The 17735-nt window shown below is 46.4% G+C and overlaps 1 protein-coding gene across 5 annotated transcripts in view; it reads left to right on the top strand.

The window, feature by feature from the left end:
* The window catches only part of ADAM17 (ADAM metallopeptidase domain 17), a 60364-nt gene that overhangs the window by 37805 nt on the left and 4824 nt on the right, over positions 1-17735 (top strand). For 4 of the 5 annotated variants that reach the window (XM_028099291.2, XM_028099293.1, XM_028099294.1 and 1 more), the window contains 9 exons: positions 862-975; positions 2549-2693; positions 2802-2890; positions 4451-4603; positions 9348-9547; positions 10399-10502; positions 14959-15093; positions 16677-16807; positions 17604-17682. In XM_028099291.2, the coding sequence (XP_027955092.1) occupies positions 862-975; positions 2549-2693; positions 2802-2890; positions 4451-4603; positions 9348-9547; positions 10399-10502; positions 14959-15093; positions 16677-16807; positions 17604-17682 (1150 nt within the window). Of the gene's footprint in view, positions 1-856; positions 976-2548; positions 2694-2801; positions 2891-4450; positions 4604-9347; positions 9548-10398; positions 10503-14958; positions 15094-16676; positions 16808-17603; positions 17683-17735 lie in introns of all 5 variants that reach the window. The other variant, XM_088026312.1, reaches the window with a different exon arrangement.

The following is a 17735-nucleotide window of genomic DNA, read 5'->3' as shown; positions in this document are numbered from 1 at the left end:
TCTAAAATAGCTGCATCATGTTCAAGTTTTAGGGGACCAATAAATAAAACTCCGTTTTGCCTTAAGAAGTTGGAACCACTTGGAAAAATAGGTGCAGTGTAGGAGATTGAAATACCAGCTTTATAATAATGATAATGGATTAGAGGGTGTGATTTAGATGTACAATCACAGTGGGCTTCTGTCTGTTTCATCCCAGAATTGATCTTGACCACCTGCCACCAAAGCTGCAGAGCCCTCCCCTGTGAGTTTGCCACGTGGTGGCAGAGCAGAGCAGATTACACCCCCTCCAGGCAGGCATAGCCAGAAGAGAGGCCAGAAAGGGCTGAGCTGAGCATGGCTTTGTTCTTTTCCCTAAACACCCTCACCGGTCGATAACGTTTCATCTCCTTCGGAGGAAAGCCTTTGTTCCCTTTTTATTAAAGCAGGATTAACATGAATTTTTACTGTATGTACAAGGAAAAGCCCCTGTTCTTTATAATCTTTTATTTCTACGGGGTGCAGTGACAGATATCTAATTGTTCTGTGTTTCTGAATTATTGACTATGGTTGGAGTAAATATTTTAGGCTCAGGGAATCCAGGTTCTCATTTTGTCAAACTGAATGTAGAGGAAATAAGAGTTTAGGAATACATTTATAAATTGATAAGTAAGTCATTGACACACATGTTTTCCATACCATAAGCTTCTCAGTTTGTCTTTAAATGAATATTAGAGCTGAAGAATTGTATGGAATTTTGGTTTTAAAACATTTTTTCTAGAATGGTAGATGATCTTATTTTGCATAGCTAAAACAGTGCAGTATTATTTCAGTCTTGTGACTTTTTTCTGAAGTGTTCTAAGTATATTGTCTCTTTAAGTATAGATCCGCATTCTCAAGTCTCCACAAGAGGTGAAACCTGGTGAAAGGCACTATAACATGGCAAAAAGTTACCCAAATGAAGAAAAGGATGCTTGGGATGTGAAGATGTTGCTGGAGGTAGGTGGTGGAGACCCAGACATGATGCTATTAGGGCCCTTTCTGGTTTCTAGTACGTGGGGCGTGTCTGCATCAGTGAAAGGGTGCACTGAGAAAGGTCATTGAAAACCAGGAGCAGCCCACCCCAGCTAATCCAGCACTGACCTCATCCCTGGAACAGGGCAGACAGCAAGATGGGCCAAAAAGTTGTGAAAATGAAAAATACTAGAAAGTGGTACTTCTTGATCTTAATATCTTTGAGAATCTAGTTGAAGTATTGGGACTTTAGAAAATGTATACTCGATATAAACATTTTTTGCACACCATTTTGTTCAGGTTTCTTTGAAACTTACCAGTAGATCTGCTAGGTTAGTAATTGTCAAACTGTATGAAAATGTATTAGTAGAAATAAGACTTGAAGATGTGGAAGTTTTCTACAGGATTTAAAAATCTTTGTGACTGTATTCTGGTAATCTGAAGATAGCCTAAACATTCTACACCATATGATTCTTGCCTCGACTGGGTATGATTGATCTTTTTTGCCACATATTTTAGTGTCTTGAGTTTGTGTATGTGATTGCTTTGCTGTAAAATCACCTTCTGTGAAGTGATAGTGATCTTCTAATATGTTAGTAAGTGTATTGGTTTCCTATGGCTGCTCTAACAAGTTCCTGAAAATTCACAGCTTATAACATTTATCTAGTGGTTTCCATGGGTTAGTCCATGTACAGTGTGGCTCATCAGTCTCATGAGGCAAAAATTAAGTTTTCAAAGCTTGAATGATGTTAAAGGATATTACCAGCTCTTTTTCCAGGTTGAGATTCATAGAGTGCTGCATGTGTTTAGTACTCCACTTGCCATCTCTGCTGTGATCCACTTCCCCACCAGAGCTTGAGGCAGCACCATTCACTTCTCAAGAGGCTCGGCAAGGATTAGGATTGCCAGTAACAAAGCACTGCAGACTGGTGGCTTAAACAGCAGAAATTTATTTTTCACAGTTCTGGAGGTTGGAAAACCAACACAAAGTTAAAACAAAAACCCTAGGTGTTTTTGTTGGCTCAGTCGGAAGAGCATGCAACTCTTGATCTTAGGGTTGTGATATCGGAAGAGCATGCAACTCTTGATCTTAGGGTTGTGATATCGAGCCCCATGTTGGGAGTAGAGGTTACTAAAAATAAACTTAAAAAAAAATACATACAAAACCAAATAGAGTCCTTGAAATACTTTAGAGGGATCTGTTTGGTATTAGGTGCTGACATCCCCTGGAAGGAGTGGTCAAGCACTGAGACTTAGAGAATTGGCATGTCACCAGGGCCGGGCTGCATGGCTTCAACCAGCCCTCTTGGTTTTGAACTGCTATAAGAAGCTCCCAGGTTCTTCCCTATCCTATCCCCCTCCCCGACTAGATGGTACTCCACTTCTTACCTATATAGGTGGGTGAAAATTGTACATAAGGAGCATAGTGCTGCACAGTCTTGTGGTTGCTGATGCAGAGCTGCAGTCAGCCATGTGGTATTGTTCTCCAGTGTCTGCTGAAACATCTTTTAGTCTGATGTAATTGTTAATCTAATTAAGAATACTTTTTTTCTTAAAGCAATTTAGCTTTGATATAGCCGAAGAAGCATCTAAAGTCTGCCTAGCACATCTTTTCACCTATCAAGATTTTGATATGGGAACTCTTGGGTTAGCTTATGTTGGTTCTCCCAGAGCAAACAGTCATGGAGGCATTTGCCCAAAGGGTAAGTCTTCCATTTGTTGTGTGGATATGTGAGAATGGCAGACTGATTAGATTGTATTGTAATCCTGTATTAAATAAGCAATTTGTCTCTGTTTCCTTTGTCCTCTAGCTTATTATAGTCCAATTGGAAAGAAGAATATCTATTTGAATAGTGGATTGACCAGCACAAAAAATTATGGTAAAACCATCCTTACAAAGGTATGTTCTCTTATTTTTTAAAAGGATAGATTTTGAGTTTATTGTAGTAGAACCTCAGTTGTATATGTTTATGTAAGTATCTTTTAAAAAAGTAATACATACTTTTGTTTGTTTCTGCCTAAAAAATTACATGTGTTTTGGTGGGAAATGTGAAAATAAAAATATAAAGAAAACGATAAAAAGCTACCTGTGAGGTTTCTTTTGAGACCCATCAGGGTCATTGTTTTTCCTGAAGACACCCTCCTGGAGCCCTTCATCCTGTGGTTTCTCTGCAGGCTACTTGGCTCCCAGTCCTGCAATGTAGCTGTCATTTGAAGACCTCCCCAGACTCCCTCATTTCCTGGACCTCATGTTCTTTCCTTCCTTCCTTCCATTTATTTATTTGAGAGAGCAAGTGAGAGGGAGAGAGCACTTGAGAGGGGAGGGAGAGGGGAAGGTCAGAGGGAGACTCAGACTCCCCGCCAAGCAGGGAGCCCGATGCGGGTCTTGATAATGGGACTCCTGGATCATGACCTGAGCCAAAGGCCGATGCTTAACTGACTGAGCACCGAGATGCCCCTGTTCTTTCTCTTTCTTGATTTATACCATCATTTTGGTGTAGCATATTTTCCAGGAGCTTCCTAAGAAAAGGGTACATGAGAGGCAAATTGAGATTTTTGCGTATCTGAAATTGTCTTTAACCTTCTCTTAAACTTGATTGATAATTAAATTTTCTCAGCATTTGCAGACATCGCTCCATTGTCTTCTAGTATTTTGTGTTACCCTTAGAATCTGAAGTCATTCTGATTTTTTATCCTTTGTACGTGACCTGTTTTTTTCCTCTAGAAGATTTTAGGATCTTGTTTTTGCCCAGGTATATCCATTAGGAATATGTTAGGCACATTCCAGCAAATCCATGCGACTGAAAATCCAACACAGTGACTTAAATAAGAGGTGTTGTATTTGCTTCAGTCAACAACAGGGTCATGGATAGCATCCTGTGGGTGCTGCAGCAGCTTAGTGATGCTCTCAGAGAGCCAGGATCTTCCCAGTTTTCACTCAGCCCCTTTGAGCACAGGCCTTTGTCCTCATGCTTATCCTCTGCTCACAAGATGGTTCTCTTCGTGCTGCAGAAAGGAAGACAGAGCCTCATCTGTCCCTTATAAAAAAAACTCTGGAGTCCCACCCACTGGCTTCTGTTTATATCTCACTGGACAGAATCGGTCATGTGACTGACCTACCATCAAAGAAATATGGGAAGGTGGCTATTTTAACAGAGGACATTGGCAACCTGAGCAGGATTAGGATTTTTTAAGGAAGGAAAAAGAGGAGAATGGATCTTGATAGGAAATACTAGTTTCTGATACACTGGTAGTTTGGCTATGACGTTATACTTGGGGTCGGTTTTTTATCCCACTGTATTGGGCCCTTCAATCCTGACACGCCCACCTCCACAGTCCTGCTGTTCTGCTGTTGGTTGCAGTAGTCAAGACCCCATTTAAGAAAAGCAGGGCCTAGTTGGCCATAGCAGCTGATGGTTGGATATTAAGTCATAATGTTTACTTTGCATGATCCTTTAAGGAAGCTGACCTGGTAACAACTCATGAACTGGGACACAATTTTGGAGCAGAACATGATCCGGATGGCCTAGCGGAATGTGCCCCAAATGAGGATCAGGGAGGAAAATATGTTATGTATCCCATCGCTGTGAGTGGAGATCATGAGAACAATAAGGTATGTATCTTTTGGAACATTTTTAGGTTAGGAAGGAAAGAGGCTATGTTTAATTATAGTGAGAGCTCAGAAAAGCCTTCCATTCCAGGGATGGAACTGCAAATTATGAAGTACCCTCAAACTTGGTTGCGTGTTTTAGAGTGAAATGAGGACCATCGAATCTGGTTGAAGCTGTCATTTGGACTGTTATCAGAGTTAATTGTGTTGATTGGGACTATATGAAAAATTAGTGATAGTAATGGCTTGTGTTGGAGTTCTGGATGGCAAGGTCTGGTGCAAGTTAAAAATTTCATGTCATTTCTTTTTCTCTTCTCTTTTTTTTTTTTAAGATTTTATTTATTTATTTGACAGAGCGAGAAAGCACAGGCAGGGGGAGCAGCAGGGGTAGAGGGAGAAGCAGGCTCCCTGCTCAGCAGGGAGCGCCTGATGCGGAACTCGATCTCAGGACCCCGGGATCATGACCTGAGCCAAACGCAGACGCTTAACCGACTGAGCCATCCAGGCGCCCCAAAAATTTCATGTCATTTCTTATACAAGTTGTTGTTCCTTTTAACTCTACTTAATTTGCATGTTTTCATAAAGCTTTGCAACAAAATACGTAATTTGCCAGACTGTAAACCTCTGGTGGGAAAGGCCCTTGCTTATCTTGTTCACAGTTCTGTCTCCAGTGCCTAGCAGGGTACCTGGCACGTAGCAATTTGTTTGAGTAAATAAACGAACAGTTTGCTGCCGGGGGTTTCTGGGAGTACACCAGTCCGTGGGAGAAACTTTTAAGAGTGGCTACGGCTGGCTCTTAGACTCTGACTTGAAAGTGCTCACAGGCATCTGGTTTGTGCATTTCACTTGAAGTTAAGCAGCACAAAGCATCATGAGAAGAACATACTGGTGTTGTTGCCAAGTTAGAGAGGGCTGACTAACCGGGAAAGATGGTGAAGTATTTCTCCTGATTTCTTTTTTCAAGCCAGGCTTGGTACTTTAAAGCCTGGCAGGGAGCTAGAGGAAGGGATTACTTTTGTGTTTCCCTGGCCCTGACCCTGCTTTTGGAAGTTTCTTTTTTTTTTTTTTTTTTTAAGATTTTATTTATTTATTAGAGAGAGACTGAGAGATAGCACGAGAGGGAGGAGGGTCAGAGGGAGAAGCAGACTCCCCACTGAGCAGGGAGCCCGATGTGGGACTCGATCCCGGGACTCCAGGATCATGACCTGAGCCGAAGGCAGTCGCTTAACCAACTGAGCCACCCAGGCACCCTGGGAGTTTCTTTCTCGTGTTCTTTTTGTCATCTTTTTCCTTGGCTGTTAAGTATAAACAGTCTCTTCCTCTCTTGCTTTGCACCTTAAGTTTTGTATTTCCTCTGCTTGACAGCTTGCGCTCGAGGCACTTTGCCCTCCTCATTTGCCTATTCTTCTGACTTGTCATATACCCTGTTGAATTTTCCTCTGTTTTTCAGAGTTGTCTCTCTATTTCATTTTTTTAAAATTATTTATTTATTTTTAGAAAGACAATGTGTGTACGAGTGGGATGAGGGGCAGAGGGAGAGAATCTCAAGCAGACTTCCCGAGGAGCCCAACACGAGACTTGATCTCATGACCCTGAGATCACGACCTGAGCCAAAACCAAGAGTCAGATGCTTAGCCGACTGAGCCACCCAAGTGCCCCTGTCTCTTCATTTCTAATCATGTACATTCTAGCTCAGTGCTATTCGGTAGAAGGTTCTGGCATGACGGAAACATTCTGTGTTAAACAGCAACCCCTAGCCATATGTGGCCATTGAGCACTCCACATGTGACCGGAGAGACCAAGTAACTGAATTTTAAATGCTGTTTTATTTATTTTATTTTATTCTTCTTCTTAAATTCTGTTTTATTTAAATTCAGTAGTGATTGCCTGGGATTGGAGCTGGGTATGGGAATTAACTGAAAAAGGACATGAGGGACCTTATTGGGACAAGAACATGTCCACAAGTTGATTTATGGTGATGGCTGCACCACTTAGTAAAGTTATTGGAAATCACTGACTTGGACACTTGAAATGGGTGAATTTTGTGATATGTAAAAGATGCCTTAAAACGATTTTTTTAAAGATTTTATTTATTTATTTGACAGAGAGAGACACAGCGAGAGAGGGAACACAAGCAGGGGGAGTGGGAGAGGGAGAAGCAGGCCTCCCGCCAAGCAGGGAGCCTGATGGGCTTGATCCCAGGACCCCGGGATCATGACCTGAGCTGAAGGCAGACTCTTAATGACTGAGCCACCCAGGCGCCCCATGCCTTAATAAAGCTATTGAAAAACAACAACCACCCAGTGTGGGAGCAGAGGGGAAGTGGTGAGGGTAGAGAGGAGTTAGGAAGCCATGAGGTGATCATTGTTGAAGCTGGTGAGGGGCAAGTGGGCGTTCACAATACCATTCTGTCCATTTTGCAGCTGTGTGAACATTTCTATAATAGAAAGTATGAAGTATGTGGTGAGGAAAAAGAAATTGTAATAGCCGCATTTGGCTCCTGGCTGTAGTATTACACAGTGCGCTCTATAGTCATTTGCTTCTTTGTTAGGCGGATGGTGTGAGTACTTTGGGGGAGATTATCTTACTTTACAGACTTTTGCTCTACAAGTTCTCTGTAGTGAAATTTCCCTGTGAGCTCTTCCATGGCCTTGTAATGACTTCTAAGGAGAATAGTGCCTGGCCAGAGCCTCTTTTTTTTTTTTTTTTTTTTTTTTTTAAATTCAGGAGTTGGGGGCACCTGGGTGACTCAGTCGGTTAAGCATCTGCTTTTGGCTCAGGTCATGATCCCTCAGAGTCCTGGGATTGAGCCCCACATCGGGCACCCTGCTCAGCAGAGATTCTGCTTCTCCCTTTGCCCCTCCCCCTGCTCATGCTCACTCACTCTCACTCTCTCAAATAAATAAAACCTTAAAAAAAATAAAATAAATTCAGGAAGTGCCAGTCATCCACATTGGGCGTAGAGCTTACTTTTTAAAAAAAGAAAAAAATACAACTCTTGGGGCACCTGGCTGGTTCAGTCAGTAGAGCACGTGACTCTTGATCTCCGGGTTGTGAGTCCAAGCCCCATGTTGGATGTGGAGCTTACTTAAATGTGAGGGACAAGAAAAGGAAGTGCCAGTTTATCAAAAAAGAACAATTTATCCGTTTATTTATTTTGTTCTAAACACATCATATTTAGTGTATTTTCTCTTGGTTTGGTTTACCCAAGTAGTGATCCTCCTGTAAAAAGATACTGGGTGTCTTCTAATCTACATTTTAAATGAATTCCTTAATAAAAATGTTTGTAACTAGATAAAAAGCACTCCAGTTTCCTTGACCTTGAAAAGCAGGACCTGGTACCTCTCACAGACAAGCTGCTGAGAAGTGATGTGCCTTGGGCCTCACTGCAGTCAGATGGCATGGGGGGGGGTAAGCTCGTAGGAGGGCTTGTTGACACAAGAGGAGAGTGTGGGAAGGGTGCAAAGAGAAGGCCGGAGGTCTTCCGGGAGGGAGCGTGAACACCACATTCCTCTTAGCTCTGCCCAAGGCCCCCCACTCGGGGTGTGGCTCTGATAAGATAGCGAGGAGCTGCGTACTGCTTCAGTGTGAATTCTAATTTCTTAGCATTTGATCTCCCACGAGTGAACTGATAAAATTGAGTTCATGAATCTGCAGTGCTTGTGAGTAAACCCAGCAAATTCTAACTGCCCGAGGCCTGGACTGAGATAACCAGACCTTAAGTATCTTTACCGTAGAATAAATGAGAAGATCCTTTAAAAAAAAAAAAAGCCTGGTTAATATTTCTCTTTAGGGTGATAAGGTCTTGGATATCATTGTAAAAGTAATCCTTTCAGTATCTGACTCAACGATCACAGTTACATTTGGAGGGTCCTGTGTTCTTTGTTCCCCAGGGGCTTCATGGCTCTCATCTGGGGCAAAAGTGAAGCCATTTTAGCAACTGTGCAGCAAGCACTTGCGAAGACCCTGCCTCAAGAAATCACTGCACAAGTTTCCCTCAAGTCTTTTACTCCCTTTCTTGCTAATTTCAGATGTTTTGGGAAATGGACTCCATTTCGGAGCTCCCGGTAAAAATCCCCAAATTTATAAGGAGGCCATTTCCCTGGTTCTGTATTGCAAGTGGAGAAGCGAGGGTAGAGGCTTCCTTTGGGACATGGGTCACCTGTAGAAATCTCAAACTTAAAATCATGGAGACCCATGTGAATGTTTAGGTAACAATTTGGATTTTTATCTTTTAATAGACTGTATATAATATCCTACCTCTTACTATGCTCATCTCTTTAAAAACTTGGAACATGGGTCATTCGTACACATAGCCAGGGCAAAGAGAATGAAGTAAATCAGAGGTGGACTCATCATTTGCAGGAAGATGGTGGTGTGTGCCTTATTCTCGTTGGCACTGCAGCGGTGCTGGGTGCCATCGGAGAGTTGGGGTGAGGGGGCCAGAGCGTGGGTCCTCTCGATGGGACTGCCTGGGATGCGTGGTCTCCGTGTTTGTGCAGCTTGCCTGGGAAGAATTTTAGGCTTTTAACCAAATTCACACCAGCTTTTGAGCACCCCACTGGGGGACAACTTGATTCCCTATAGCTGGCCTTTTGAGGTAACAGTGATAGAATTTGACAGACCTTCAAGGTGGCTCTGATTCTGGCTGTTACAGTAAGAGTTTGTCTCTAGAGAAGAAACACAAACACTACATGGGAATGATGTCTTGTCAATTTGGTTCCTTTGTGGCCTTTTTTCTTGTAAGATGTTTTCAAACTGCAGTAAGCAGTCCATCTATAAGACCATTGAAAGTAAGGCCCAGGAGTGTTTTCAAGAGCGAAGCAACAAAGTGTGTGGGAACTCCAGGGTGGACGAAGGAGAGGAGTGTGACCCGGGCATCATGTACCTGCACAATGACACGTGCTGTGGCAGTGACTGCATGCTGAGGGCGGGCGTGCAGTGCAGGTGAGCTCGGGGCCTGAGAATCAGGGGAAGGGGGCGGGGTGCGCTCGCGCGGCCATGTTTGTCTCTCCTTGTCCTTTTACAGCAAGGAAACTGCTTTCTGGGAAGCGGTGTGACTTTATGTCACAAAGTCTTTCATCTTGTAGACTTTTTGATTCAGGATCCCACAGCTCAGAGAGTCTTTTCTAAGGAAACACAAGAGGTGATTAAATGAGGATGTTCACGGCTGCCGCCTTTTACAGTAACAAGATATTAAACCCAATGAGAATGCCAGTCCTGAGATCTAAATTATTGTGTTTCTATGCAATAAAACAGTGTTGGAGAATCCTGTTTAATGGCCTATGCTAAATGCAGAGGAAGCAGGTTACAAATTAGAAGGTGCCTGTGCTTCCATGTTGCTGACTGGTGCCTGGCTTAGCGTGGAAGGGGAGAACTTGAGTTTACGGTGAGCAGCAGATGTGAACAGTGTACAGTGTACACTGTCGTTATAAATACTGAAGGCAACTAGGACTCTGGCTGCCTAGCTTCCTCACTGTTAATGGCCTTGCAGGCCCGTGTCTTCCTTTTTTTTTTTTTTTTTTTTTTAATTACTGTGTTAAGTTAATGAAAACCAAGGACACCAGGATGTTCTGAGGATGCGTCCTCTCGCGCCTCTCTGCGCTTCCTGTCTGCACCGCTGCTGCCTGATGAGTGTGTGCAGGCGGGCCGGTGCCCGGGAGGGCTAAGCGTGCAGTGCTGGGCAGCCCAGCCAGGAGGCCTTCCCTGCCGTCTTCAGGGCCCTCTGACATGTCCGTAGTGTTTGCTGTGGGGCTGACATTTGACTGGCTCTATTCCTGTCTGCACTACCTCTGCAGTGACAGGAACAGTCCTTGCTGTAAGAACTGTCAGTTCGAGACTGCCCAGAAGAAGTGCCAAGAGGCTATCAACGCCACTTGCAAAGGCGTGTCTTACTGCACAGGTGAGTCCTCCTGCTGGTTCTGTTGGGGTACTTGGCTCAGGTGAACATGTGTGGGTTTGAAACAACACTGTATTTCGTTTGGATGAAAACAGCCTTCAGAATCCTACTCCGTAGTTGGAGATGCGCTCGCCATTGGTCGGCGCCAGACCCGTCCTGCTTTCTTACTTGCCTTTCGTCCACCTCGTTCCCGCACCTCCTTCCTCTTAACAGGCGGTGCTGGAATGCGTTTAATATTTGCCTGGGTATGTGTATTTCCGTGGAATAGGATAGAGTGTTATTTTATGTATGTGTGTTTTTAACATGCCAGGATAATACTCGACTTCAGATCTTTTAAACTCAATGCTGGTTTTTATGAATTCTCTCTCGACCATCTCAAAGACCAGCTGCCTTTGTATCCATGTCTGTACATGGTTCTTGTTTGGGGCACCTGCTGAGTTTACTTGTGTCATTTAGCGTACCATACCCATCTGTTCACTGAGTGATGGCTTGGATTGCCTTCATCTTCTGGGTACCACAGATAGGACTACGGCAGACAATCTCCCATGCTCCTTCCAGGTGTTGTAGGCGTTTGCTGGGTGCACGTGAAGGAGCGGAGTCGCTTGGTCCTAGAAAGCAGCACTGCGTTGATCTCTCTAGAACAGCGGTCCTGGTGCACCAGTAGTGTGTGCGGAGTCCCGCCTCCCAGTGTCCTTGTCAGCCCTCACTGTTATCCAGATGGTCTTATTTTTTTGCCAGTCGGATGAATGTAAAGTGATCTCTCATCCGTATTTGCATGTTTCTTAAACATCTTATATCTGTTAGCCATTTGGATTTTTCCTTTGTAAATAGCCAATTCATATATGTGGTCCTTTTTTTTTTTTTTTTTTTAATTTAAATTTGAAGTATTCTCCATGTCCGACATAGGGCTTGAATTCAGAACCCTGAGGTCAAGAGTTGCATGTTCTGGGGTGCGTAGGTGGTCCAGCTCTTGGTTTTGGCTCAGGTCACGATCTCAGGGTTATGGTATCAGGCCTTGCATTGGATGCGCTCAGCAGGAAGTCTAGATTCTCTCCCTCCCCTCTGCCCCTTTCCCTGATCACGTACGCTCTCGTGTGTTCTTGCGCTCTCTCTCTTTCTCTCTCAAGTAAACCTAAAAAAAAAAAAAGTCACATGCTCAAATGACTGAGCCAGCAGGGTGCCCCTGTTGGGTTCGCTTTTAAAAAATTTGGGTTTCCTGTCATTTTGCTATTGTTGGAAGAGTCATTGTATGATGATTCAGTTGGTTTAAAAGTTGCATATACCTTCCTCCTATCTGTTGTCCACCTTGGAACAGAAGCTTTAGTTTTTCTTTTTAAAGATTTTATTTTTATGTATTAGAGAGAGAGGACAAGCAGAGGGAGCAGCAGGCAGAGGGAGAAGCAGACTCCCTGCTGAGCAGGGAGCCCGATGCGGGGCTCGATCCCAGGATCCTGAGATCATGACCTGAGCCGAAGGCAGACGCTTAATGAGACTGAGCCACCCAGGCGCCCTGTTCACCCATTTAAAGTGTACAGTTAGTGTTTGCATTTGTGCAACCACTGGCAGTCAGTGTTAGAACATTTTCATCACCTCGAAAAGAAACCTGTGTCCTGTAGCCCTTGCTGAATCTCCTCATCACTGCCCCCACCACCCCCAGCCCCGGATAACCAGTAATCTACTTTTTGTCTCTGTGTATTTGCCTGTTCTGGACATTCCATATAAACAGAATCCTACAGTATGTGGCCCTTTATAGCTGTCTCCTTTCATTCAGAATCACGTTTTCAAGATTCATCCATGTCATAGCACGAAGCAGGACTTCATTTGTTCTTATTGCTGAGTGATCGCCCGTTGTCTTTGGATGTGCCACATTTTGTTTCATTCATTCATCAGTTGATGGACTTTTGGATTATTGGCAGTTTCCAATGATGAGTAACACTGTTACAAACATTTGTGTGCAAGTTTTTGTGTGGTTGTATGTCTGTCTTTGCCCCGTCTAGACCCAGGAGCGGAATCGCTGGGTCCTGTGGTAACTGTTCCATCATTTGAGGAGCTGCGAGGCTGTTTTCCCCAGCGGCTGCGCCATTTTACATTCCCCCCAGCAGTGTCTTAGGCTTCCTGTTTGTCCACGTCCTCGGCAACACTAGTTGTCTTTTGGATTATAGCCTTTCTAGCGAAGCTTTGTCTCAGTTTGTTTTTTCCTTTGCCTTTTCGATGTGCATTTTATAAGATGCCGCCATGACTCTTGCATTCTGAGGTCTATGGGCATGACCATAGTTTGCCACTTGTCAGGAGCTGGAACGTCCCAGTCAAGCTTCACACGAACATTTTCTAGCTGTGCTCAATGTTTCAGTCTTTATTTTAGTAATAAAGCAGATTCAGAAAAATGTTCTTTTTAAATAAGCCTAAGCAAAGCACTTTGAAAAACTTTATTCGTTCTTATCAAATAGCCTTTTGTTCCCTTGATATTTATGGGAAGGAGCAGCTAGCAGAACATAAACTCATTATAAGGACTCAGCATTCACAACCAGCAGCGTCAGCATCACCCAGGACCTTGTTAGACGTGGACGTTCTTGGCCCCTCCCCGCCCCCCCCAGGCCCCGTGCCCCGGGCAGCTCTGAGAACCGGCGTAGCGGTCTGCCCGCTGGGTCTGATGCACCCTGAGCCTCGTGAGCCCAGGGACCTCGGTGGCACTGTGATGATTTTCCTCTGTGTCTGATACTGTGATTTGAGTCTTCTGAGCACAGATGTTCTGCAGATACTCACGGGGCATTTTGCATGTATGTGTTCGGGGCAGCAGAACACACCGAAAATACCGTGGCAGCTCGGTGTCCCCGACCCTTCACGGGAGTGCTGCCCTTTTCCCACAGCCTGCTTTCAGCGGCAGCAAGCTTGTTACATGCCTGTCCCGTCGGCACTGAGTGTCCGGCGCCGTAAAGGGTTTCGTCAGGCCAGAGGCACATGTGACATGCCTGCGTTAGCGTATGGTGTATACTGGGTACTTCATGGAAGGCTGCTTTTGTTTGAGCCAGGGCAGGTTCCCTTAAGTTTCCTGTCACCGCTCCACTGACTCTGAAGTCCGAGTTCTTTCAGACCCCATGGATCGGTCCCGTCCGTCAGGCGACGGGCCAGGCCTCCAGCTCTGGTCACTGTCCTCTGTTCGCGTGTACTCGTTCTCTTCTTGTGGCTCATGTTTGACTGCGTGTGTTGCTCATTTTCCAGAATGAGCCCCTCATTCCAGCTTCTCTTTTGAATTTAACATCCTTCTGTGGCTTTTCTTTTGTCTGGAAGAATCATTGGTTCGTTTAAGAAATGTCTGGCGTACTTATGGTGTGTGGTAGAGATTCGACGTAAGTTGATTCATTAACAGATTTGCTCTTTGCTCTCGTGGAGCTCACCAGTCCGAGAGGGGAACCGAAAACCCATCATCACCTAGATGTAAATTGAGGGGCGCCTGGGTGGCTTGGTCAGCTGAGTGCCCAACTTGATCTCAGCTCAGGTCTTTTTTTTTTTTTTTTTTAAAGATTTTATTTATTTGACACAGAGAGAGCACACAAGCAGGGGGAGTGGGAGAGGGAGAAGCAGGCTCCTTGCAGAGCAAGGAGCCCAATGTGAGGCTCGATCCCAGGACTCTGGGATGATGACCTGAGCCAAAGGCAGACACTTAACCGACTGAGCCACCCAGGTGCCCTTCAGCTCAGGTCTCGATTTCAGGGACATGAGTTTGAGCCCTGTTCTAGGTTCCCTGCTGGGCGTGGAGCCTACTTTAAAAAAAAAAAAAAAAGATGTAAATTGCAAGATGTGTGCTTGAAGGAGAGAAGTAGCAGTAACGAAGGAGCACAGTGGGGTGAAAGTAGGGCCCCTTGAGGTCTGAAGGAGGTCTTTGAGCCAGATCTAAGGGTGAGAAAAAGCCAGCCAGTGCCCCCCAGGGTGGAAACGAGAACATTCCGGGTAGACCGAACAGCACATGTTACGGTTCCGAGGGAGAGACCTTGGAGAGGTGAAGACATGGGAGGCCGGCTGAGGTGAGGGCTTGGGAGCGGCCGCTGGTGAGGCTGGAGGGGCCCCGCCAGCCGTGAGCCTTCCTGCAGAGCTTGCTTTTCAGTCTGAGTGACCGCTGGAATGTCTGTTTCGTAGCGCGTCTATATTACGTATCTATGTGTCCTGTTATATGTAGGTATGTGTCACAATAAAAAGGTAAAAATAAAACGGTACATAGTGGCTGAGGGGCGGTTTGGGAGCGCGGGGACCTGCACCGCGCAGGGCTGGGTGTCCAGCCAGGCACTCGATGCTTATTGGCCGATGGATGTGCGCCACTGGCCTTCTGCCCCCGCCCCCCCCATGCCACTTTGTGCCCTTTGTGAAACGCGGTGCTAACTTTGGTGAGCATCAGAGGCCTGCTCCTGTAGGACTGGTGGCTGTGGGACTCACGGTGACCTGTGTGCTTGCTGCATGCTTCCAGGTAACAGCAGTGAGTGCCCCCCTCCTGGCAATGCTGCAGATGACACGGTGTGCTTGGATCTCGGCAAGTGTAAAGATGGGAAGTGCGTTCCCTTCTGTGAGCGGGAGCAGCGGCTGGAGTCCTGTGCGTGTAACGGTGAGCACACGTCGTGCTGCGTCCTTGCAGCAGGAGGGGAGATGGTCTGTGTCTGCCAGGCCCCGTCCCTCTCCGGGGGCCCAGCAGTACTCACTGCTGGCCAGGGCGGTGGGGAGAACCCAGCCAGGGTCGGGAGGAGGGCAGGGCGGTCTGTGAGAGCTCTCTGGATTCAGATCCTGGCTCCTCCGTCTTGTCTGTGAAAACTGGCCTATCGGTCTTCCTTCTTGCTCCATTTTCAGACCATGTGGCCGGCTTCGGGGTGGGAGAGGAGGGAATATGGTTGCGGTTGCGTGGGTGGATGGAGGTCTGTCCTCGCTGCGCCCCGCCCGCCATGTCTTACACACCGGGAAGGCAGGGGCGCCGTCTGCAGCTCACCGGCTGTGAGCTCGCACGCTCCTTCAGGACCTCAGCCAGAGAGCCGGTTCCAGGGTCTGACCCTGCCTGTCGGGGTGTTTGCTGTTGTCACCAGGGCTGAGCCCGCTGCCCTCCGCTCCCTGCCAGATGTCTGAGGGAGGGGCCTCGCCTAGCGGTGGCTGGTGACATCATGCTGGCTTCTCAGACTTGTCCTCAGCTTTCCACCTTCTAGTTTTGGAACTCCTGGGTCTGGGACGGGGCCTCAGGGACTGACCGGGCTCCAAGCTTCCCGCCCTGCCTCACCTCAGGAGAGTTCTGTTGCTTTCACAACACCCCTGAAGTGAGAGCCGCTAGGTTGGGGACTCCCCATGTGCACAGTGGAGGAGGCAGCTCTTCCCCGGGGGGACAGGCACGTAAATACGGAAGATGACATACAGTAGATGCCAAATAAGTAATTTCCCAAGTGAGTGGCAGGAGGCTGGTGATGCCCTGGAAGGACACATGGTAAATGCCCAGGAAATGCTTGATCAATGAATGAATGATGAAAAGGTTTTTCTCTTCCCATTAAAGTGGATTTGCTGGTTTTTGTGTTCTAGTTGATTTCAGTTTCTCCCAAGTGTAGCTATGGACCTCCTCTGGGTCACGTACTGTCCGGAGTTCCGTTGCCAGTTGACTTTTTGGGCGTTTCTGCTGTTGGTGTGCGTGGCACGTGGCTTATGTGGTGCCCAGTTGGTTCTGTGAGCCCACGTGCCGTGGGCGGTAGGTCTAGATGGAGGGCGTCTTGGTTCAGCCGCCGTGCGCACGTCCTGCGGCGGCCCCATCCCGTCTGCACCGGGCTGTCCTGTCCTGCTGCGGCTCTGCTGGTTCTCCCTGGAGCCTTGGTTCTCCTCGGGTGTGTTTGGAACGGAGACACCCAGGGCTGAAAGCAGCGGTGTCATAAGAATGTTGGGATGAAGGGAAACAAAGGACCTGAAGTAGAATAATTTGGCTTTTAATCTGTTAAAGGAAACTCTTTGGTGTAAATTGTTTTTACCTTGTGGCCTCTCTGGGGACCAAGGAGCCTGAACTCAGAAGTTAGTCTTTGGGGGTAAATGAGGGATAGTTTGCTGTTGAAATGAAAAATAAATGCATTTCCTTTCCCGTCGGGAGCAGGGTGGGGAGGAGAGGCGGGAAGGAGGAGCGTTGTGTCTGCACCCCAGCTGTCCATATGCTCCCTGGTTCTGTTCCAGAAACCGACAACTCGTGCAAGGTGTGCTGCAGGGACCCCTCGGGCCGGTGTGTGCCCTACGTTGATGCTGAACAGAAGAACTTATTCTTGAGGAAAGGGAAGCCCTGTACGGTGGGCTTCTGTGACATGAATGTGAGTATTTACGTACGCACAGCTTTTTCTGTAACGGCCAGACGGGCAGTTTTGATACTGTAAAGACTTGATTTTGCCAGTGGAAGGAGTGCCGCCCGCCTTCGTAACCCACCGCCTGCTGTCGTCGGCACGGCTATCTGGGGGAGGCTGTGGGGCTGACCCCGAGGGAAACCGGAGTGCTCGCTCTTCGCGGCAGGGGACCCTGAGTCCAGTGACTGGGTGGGACCTGCAGGGGCCTTTATGGTAAAGTTGGTTCCTTTTAGGCAGTGAGAGTTAATTATGTGGTTTTCTAAACCAATGATAAAATTGACTAAGATTATGAAAGTGCAAGTTTTGATTTTGAAACCAGTGCTGATACAGGAAGGACTAAGAGGTGGCTCAACGCACCTGCGTCAGACCCTCTTATTCTCTAGAGAAACACATTTTATTCCTGCAGAGTCACAGAAGTGGATTTAAAGGGGTTAGGCCCGTTTCCCCAGGCAGTCTGGTTAGGTTCCTCCTGTTCTGTGTGTGCGTGCGTGTGTGGTCAGTAGAGCCCTTGCTAGAGTGCCCTGTCTTAAACAAAATTGGTTTTCTCAAGTTTCGTTTCCTGGGAATTCTAAATTCACTTATAAAAATGGACTAGTTGTGGAAGTGTCAATGACAAGTATATCCTACTTAAGTCTTGTGTCAAAAAATGGGTCCCCTGCAGGTTTGATTTTACAAAGCCTTCCATGTTGGTTATTTGTACACAGCCGTGCTGCTTCTACAGCATGCAGTACTTTTCAGGGCAATACTGGGTGTTTCCTGTTCACAGGGCAAGTGTGAGAAGCGAGTACAGGATGTCATCGAGCGATTTTGGGACTTCATTGACCAGCTGAGCATCAATACTTTTGGTAGGTGATATCCCTGGGTGTCTGTTTGCTTAGAGCTGAGCCGATTTCGGTGA

This window comes from Eumetopias jubatus, unplaced genomic scaffold (assembly GCF_037043125.1).
Source record: "Eumetopias jubatus isolate StellerSeaLion01/CBP00866 unplaced genomic scaffold, mEumJub1_p1.0 scaffold_9, whole genome shotgun sequence".
In the NCBI taxonomy this organism is placed as follows: Eukaryota; Metazoa; Chordata; class Mammalia; order Carnivora; family Otariidae; genus Eumetopias; species Eumetopias jubatus.
The sequence above is the reverse complement of the archived record's forward strand: the minus strand, read 5'-3'. Positions and strand labels throughout refer to the sequence as shown.